General features: G+C 48.3%; 1 protein-coding gene across 2 annotated transcripts in view; it reads right to left on the reverse strand.

Moving 5' to 3' along the window:
* Positions 1-580: 580 nt before the first annotated feature.
* The window catches only part of LOC311078665 (calcium-binding protein 2), a 13,436-nt gene continuing 6,967 nt past the window's right edge, over positions 581-7,049 (reverse strand). For both annotated transcript variants that reach the window (XM_084107617.1, XM_084107618.1), the window contains exons 7-8: positions 3,353-3,500; positions 581-2,364 (exon numbers count right to left, since the gene is read on the reverse strand). In XM_084107617.1, the coding sequence (XP_083963743.1) occupies positions 2,336-2,364; positions 3,353-3,500 (177 nt within the window). In that variant the 3' untranslated portion in view covers positions 581-2,335. The remainder of the gene's footprint in view (positions 2,365-3,352; positions 3,501-7,049) is intronic.

Here is a 7,049-nt window from a genome sequence, read left to right on the forward strand (position 1 = left end):
AAAATGTAGGATGTGAAGAAGCTCTTCTTGGAAAACAGCACCAAACACTTGTTCGCTCCTCCATTTCTACTGTATTTCTACAGTGACGTGAGCTCAGCTGTGTATGAAGCGTCACTGTTGTGTTTCCAGGTAAACAGCTTTGAGCTTCCTTCCGCTTTAGCATTTACTCCTAAAGACTCTTTCCGTTACGCCCTCCCTTTATCTCTGAATGAGCCTGTGAACTTTCCACATCAGTCAATCTGAGATAGAAACGGGCAAAGGATTTGAGAAAGTGATGATCTGATCATTTGAATTTCAACACAGGCCCAGACAAAAATATGTTCTGAAACTCTTATTCCTGAATGTTCTTTGAATGTTCAAAACGTCCAGTATTTTCCCCAAAAACATTTTTTCTTGGTCATGTGAATGTTGAGGGAACAATACATTGTATCATTCTTCAAATATTATGGAACGATACTTTTGAATGTTCTCTGAACGTTCTGAAACAAGTAGCAACATTTAAACAATGTTAGACAAACAGGCATGATATTCTGATTTATGTGTTTTTTACAATGTTTATATAAATATAAATTCAGACGGGTTTTTTTCCAAACTTTTACTGTTTAATAACAAAACTTAAAAAATACACTTGTTACATATTTTGACACTTTTAAAGGTCTATGCATAAAAATATCTATACACACACATCTGCTTTAGAGACATATACAGTATATTACTGTAAAGTTACAGTCATCTACATAGCGCAGAACGTTGCATTATGTTTGGTTGAAACTTTAACTAGTCATTTAGAAAATATCAAAAGGAGTGATTATTTTCTCTCAAAAAGTATTTTATTTTATTTATTTTTTCAACCAGAACTTTTCCTTTTTATGACTTTTACAGACATTCATTTTGCAAACTCATTTTATTGGAATTATTGGGCGATTTCCTTTCATATATTAGGTGCCAATCTTCAGAATGTATGGATTTAAACAATTATAGTTATTAGTGCAGATGGCAGTCACCAAAGCACTCATAAAGAGCTACATCTATCCATGAAATATGGAAAATCAGAGAAATGTATTTTCATTACAGAAATATCCATGATGAGCTTTTATGATTTTATGAATTTGAGGAATTTTTCAGGCCAGGAAATCAGACTTTTAAAGGGGTCCTATTATGCTTTTTCACTTTTTCAGCATAAGTCTGTAATGTTGCTGTTTGAGCATAAAAAAGATCTGCAATGTTACAAAGCTGAAAGTATTTTATTCAACAGAATCCACTTTTCAAGAACTACAACGAACGGCTAGTTTGGACTACAGAGCGATTTTCCCGGATCTTATGATGTCAGAATGGTACTCATTTAAATAATCCCCGCCCACGGAATACGCGAAACAGTTGGCGGAGCCTGGTTGAGCTGCGCTAGGGAAGATGAAGAGTGTTGCCGCTGTTTTTACCCCGGAAAAAGTTTGTCCTAAGGCTCACAAGCTAAAAGTGGTTAAAATGTATTTTTAACACTGTTCCTGAACATTATAACCTCAACGTTTGTCTGTGCACTGCACATTTTATGGAGAACAGCAGACAGTTCAATGCAAGCTATACGCACAAATGCTTTTGAAAGACGGAGCCGTTCCCATTTCGTCTGGAAAATCTCTTGTTTATGGATCACAACTTGTAAAAGCTTTGCCTCCGCTCGCCTGCTTACTAACATTGCAGTATTGATGTAGTGTTTACTGGAGCTTTTGTAAGAATGTTCACCGCCTCTTAGGAAAATGAACCATGATTTTGTGATCGATTACTGTTTTTATTACCATAGTTTTCTGACAAATATGATTAAATGGTGGATAACATCGTATCTATAATCTATCAGAAAACAACAATAACAACATACCACTCTGAAAGTCCTGTGAAATTTGTTCTGCACGATCCTCTTGTTCGTTAACATTGTCAGGGTCTGAATCAAAATGGTTTGAAATTGACGCCATTGTTAATATTTACATCTGAGTAGAGCTCGCAGTTATGAATGGGCGGGGCCAATATTATGCCAATCACAGCACACTGGGCCAGCTAACCAATCACAGCACATTTTGTATTTCGGAAGGAGGGGCTTCATCGAAAACGACACGTTCAACCAGACTGGGGAGAGAGGATCTGTAATAATGTAAAACATGTAAAAAAAATAAAAAATAAAAATAATACTTTTTTGCACCCCAAAACCAAAATCAAGACTTCAAAAAAGGACATAATAGGACCCCTTTAAAAACCCCTGATGTGTCTGTGTTCTTAGTGTGCGTCTGAACCCGTATCATCCGCTGCTGGAAACACTGATGGAAGATGTTAATGACGGTGTTGTGTTTTATCGCACCGACAGCATCATCACAAACTCTGGAAGAACACAGAGGAGCCAATGATGTTCTCAACATTACAGACAAACAACATTAGGTGTGTCAGAAAACAACAGAAGTCAAGGAAAAGTGTGTGTGAGTGTTTGTGACTGTATGTGTGTGTGTGTGTGTGTGAGAGAGAAAGAGAGTGAGAGTGTGAGTGTGTATGTGTGTGTGTAAGAGTGCGAGTGTTTGTGAGTGTGTGTGTGAGAGAGAGAGAGAGAGAGAGTGAGAGTGTGAGTGTGTATGTGTGTGTGTAAGGCCCCGTCCACACTACTGCGTTTTCGTTTAAAAACGGAGACCTTTTGCTACGTTTGCACCTCCCGTCCACACTAAAATGGCAAAAACGGAGACCCAAAACGGAGAAGTTTAGAAAGGCTGCCGACCCGTTTTTCGCTTTGAATCTCCGGAGGGCGTTTTAGTCTGGACAGGTCAAAACGGAGGACTTTAGAAACGATGGCGTAGTAGAGGCTCACGCTCGGCTCTATGATTGGGTGTCATCAGTCATGGCGTATATCTTTGCTAGCAGCTGTTGTGCAAGTAAATTCTGCATTTTACAATGCTATAACTGCCTACATGCGCCGGAGGCAGGCTATTATTCGAGCGATCTGTGGCAATTCCCGTGTGCAGCGGCGGTATCGACCGTACATGGAGCGTCGGTTTTGGGTTAACCCGGGAAGAACCAGCGCATGGTGGGATAATTTTATCAATGAAGTTGTGTTTACACCGGCACGCGCATGCCCAGTGTTGGTGAATGGTCACGTGATCCGCATTTTCAGTCGTTTTAATGTGGACGGAGATCAATTCTAATACGCAGCTAAAACGCTGATGTGGACGGAGATCGTATTCGTTTTAATTCTCCGTTTTTAAAAGAAAACGCAGTAGTGTGGACGGGGCCTAAGAGTGCGAGTGTTTGTGAGTGTGTGTGTGTGTGTGTGAGAGAGAGAGAGTGTGTGTGTGTATGTATAAAGTGGCATTGATCTCCTCACCCTCAAAATCCACGGTTCCGTCTCCATTGAGGTCCAGCTCCTTCAGGATCTCCTCCAGTTCTCCTTTCTTGAGTTTCTCTCCTAACAGATTCTTCACGGCCTCCTTCATCTCATCCAGAGAGATCTTCCCATCGCCATCAGTGTCAAACTGACCAGAGGAACAGAGAAAAACTACCTCAGATATAACTCAATCAATGATCAAACTAAATAGTTTCATTAAATAGATAAAAATGGAGATTGCATCCATTAACATTGCACCAATGGGGATCTTGGTTATGATTTGCATGTTTCAAGGAGGAAGAGACCTGGAAGAGCATGTGAAATAGTTTATTAGTGCCAGCCACCACACCATCTGTGATGACATCATGTTCATGGAGGGATTTTGGATCCGTTTGGACGAGGGGATCTGGTCGGTGATGCCGTGGTGAAACAACTGCTGGACACTGGCCGAGTACATCAACTTCGTCCAGAGCCAGCTGCCAAGTCCGTCCCGGAAGCAGAGCCAGAGGTCCTGTCGGACCTGGCGTTTGAGCCGGCCTATACTCCAGAGGGAGTATTAGTGAAGCTGGATTCTAACGAATGGCTGATCCACCCCTGCTCACCTACGAACCTTGTCTGTCACTCACCCAGTCTTCCTCTCCTGCACACTCATCTGAAGCCAGCCATTCCCTTGTCTCCACCTCCACTGGGCTTCCTCGCCACCTCAGCTCCACCCGGGACCCTCATCCCATCGGCTACACCAGGCTCCCTCGTTCCACCGGCTCCCTCGTCCCATTGGCTTCACCAGGCTCGCTCCTCCTACTGGGCTCCCTCGTCCCACCGGCTCCACTGGGCTCCCTCCTCCTACCGGGATCCTTCATGGATCCACCAGGCTCCCTCGTCCCACCGGCTCCACTGGGCTCCTTCCTCCTACCGGGATCCTTCGTGGATCCACCAGGCTCCCTCGTCCCACCGGATCCACCAGGCTCCCTCATCCCACCGGATCCACCAGGCTCCCTCATCCCACCGGATCCACCAGGCTCCCTCGTCCCACCGGATCCACCAGGCTCCCTCATCCCACCGGATCCACCAGGCTCCCTCGTCCCACCAGCTCCACAAGGCTCCCTCGTCCCACCGGGCTCCCTCGTCCCACTGGCTACACCAGGCTCCCTCATCCTACCAGGCTCCCTCATCCTACCAGGCTCCCTCATCCTACCGGGCTCCCTCATCCTACCGGGCTCCCTCGTCCCACCAGCTCCACCAGGCTCCCGCATCCCACCAGCTCCACAAGGCTCCCTCGTCCCACTGGATTCACCAGGCTCCCTCATCCCACCGGATCCACCAGGCTCCCTCGTCCCACTGGCTACACCAGGCTCCCTCATCCTACCTGGATCCCACGTCCCACCAGCTCCACAAGGCTCCCTCGTCCCACTGGATCCACAAGGCTCCCTCGTCCCACCGGATCCACAAGGCTCCCTCGTCCCACCGGATCCACAAGGCTACCTCGTCCCACTGGATCCACAAGGCTCCCTCGTCCCACTGGATCCACAAGGCTCCCTCGTCCCACTGGCTACACCAGGCTCCCTCGTCCCACCAGCTCCACAAGGCTCCCTCGTCCCACCAGCTCCACCAGGCTCCCTCGTCCCACCAGCTCCACAAGGCTCCCTCGTCCCACCAGCTCCACAAGGCTCCCTCGTCCCACCAGCTCCACAAGGCTCCCTCGTCCCACCAGCTCCACCAGGCTCCCTCGTCCCACCAGCTCCACAAGGCTCCCTCGTCCCACCGGGCTCCCTCGTCCCACTGGATCCACAAGGCTCCCTCGTCCCACTGGATCCACAAGGCTCCCTCGTCCCACTGGCTACACCAGGCTCCCTCGTCCCACTGGCTACACCAGGCTCCCTCGTCCCACCAGCTCCACAAGGCTCCCTCGTCCCACCAGCTCCACCAGGCTCCCTCGTCCCACCAGCTCCACAAGGCTCCCTCGTCCCACCAGCTCCACCAGGCTCCCTCGTCCCACCAGCTCCACAAGGCTCCCTCGTCCCACCGGGCTCCCTCGTCCCACTGGATCCACAAGGCTCCCTCGTCCCACTGGCTACACCAGGCTCCCTCGTCCCACCAGCTCCACAAGGCTCCCTCGTCCCACTGGGCTCCCTCGTCCCACCGGGCTCCCTCGCCCCACTGGATCCACCAGGCTCCCTCGTCCCACCAGCTCCACCAGGCTCCCGCATCCCACCGGGCTCCCTCGTCCCACCAGCTCCACCAGGCTCCCGCATCCCACCAGGCTCCCTTGTCCCACCAGCTCCACCGGGCTCCCTCGTCCCACTGGATTCACCAGGCTCCCTCGTCCCACCAGCTCCACCAGGCTCCCGCATCCCACCAGGCTCCCTCGTCCCACCAGCTCCACCGGGCTCCCTCGCCCCACTGGATCCACCAGGCTCCCTCGTCCCACCAGCTCCACCAGGCTCCCGCATCCCACCGGGCTCCCTCGTCCCACCAGCTCCACCAGGCTCCCGCATCCCACCAGGCTCCCTCGTCCCACCAGCTCCACCAGGCTCCCGCATCCCACCGGGCTCCCTCGTCAGCGGGTCGAGTAGGACCAGTTACACCAGTCTGTAGCTGTAGCTGTTTGTCATTGTCTCATTATCACTGTGTATTTTAGTTCCTCTGTGTGCTCACTTCCGTTGTCCAGTATTGTCTTGTCTTACATGCTGTTCTTCACATGTGGACCTTTTGAGTTTGTTTTATAAAAAATACCTTTGTTTTGTAACCTTTTGAATCTTAGTAGTATCACATATTTAGCTTGGCAACATGCTGTATGTGTCAGTTGTTGAGGCTGATGTGTTGAGCATTAAAAATCAGTCACTAACAAGGTTCTTCTACTCACCAAGGCTGTGTTAATTAGATCAAAAATACAGTAAAAACTAGGGATGTCCCGATCCGATCACGTGGTTTCAGACTCGATCGGAATCGGACGTTACCTCCCGATCAGGACTCGGATATATATGTATATATATTCTCATTATTATTTAACACATCTATAGTTATGCGGTGGCACAGATTTACGGCGGTTTCACACTGCACGCGTTAGCAGAGCATAAGCAGCGCAGGAGCAGTGAGCAGGAGCAGGACACGCGCGTTTTGCTTTCACACTGGCAGCGTTTGTCACGCGCGGCTGAACCGCGGTGTGTGTACAGACAGAGTAGCCTACTCTATAATGGATAAGTTGGCATTGCTTTATTTCGTTTTCAAATACATTTAAGAGAAAATACTTGTCAAGAAGCTTATTTTATTAATAATTTCATAAATATAACTTTTGGTTCATCTTTGTTTTTATTGTTCTGGCAACAAGTTTGTTTTTGGACATTTGTTTTCTTTTTAAATTGATGTTGGTCATTTGATTGACTGTTTAAAACACAATAGATATCATCAGTGCACTTTTTGGATAAAACTGCGGTGTATTTTGGCCATGATCAATGCATATCACTTTAATTCAGCGTAAGCGGCGCAGCAAAAATAGACTCGGCGCCGAAACGATCGCGGCACTGCTGCTTCTGCTCTACGCGCTGCCGCGCCGCCTCTGTGTGCGGTGTGAATGCTCTAATCTGTTAACATGGGCGCCGAAAAGATACGCGCTGTACTCTGCTAACGCGTGCTGTGTGAAACCGGCGAGTGCAGTTCCTAAAAGCACATTACTGGCTTTGCAAACACTGTGGCACTT

This window comes from Abramis brama, assembly GCF_963993115.1.
Source record: "Abramis brama genome assembly, chromosome: 3".
NCBI lineage: Eukaryota > Metazoa > Chordata > Actinopteri > Cypriniformes > Leuciscidae > Abramis > Abramis brama.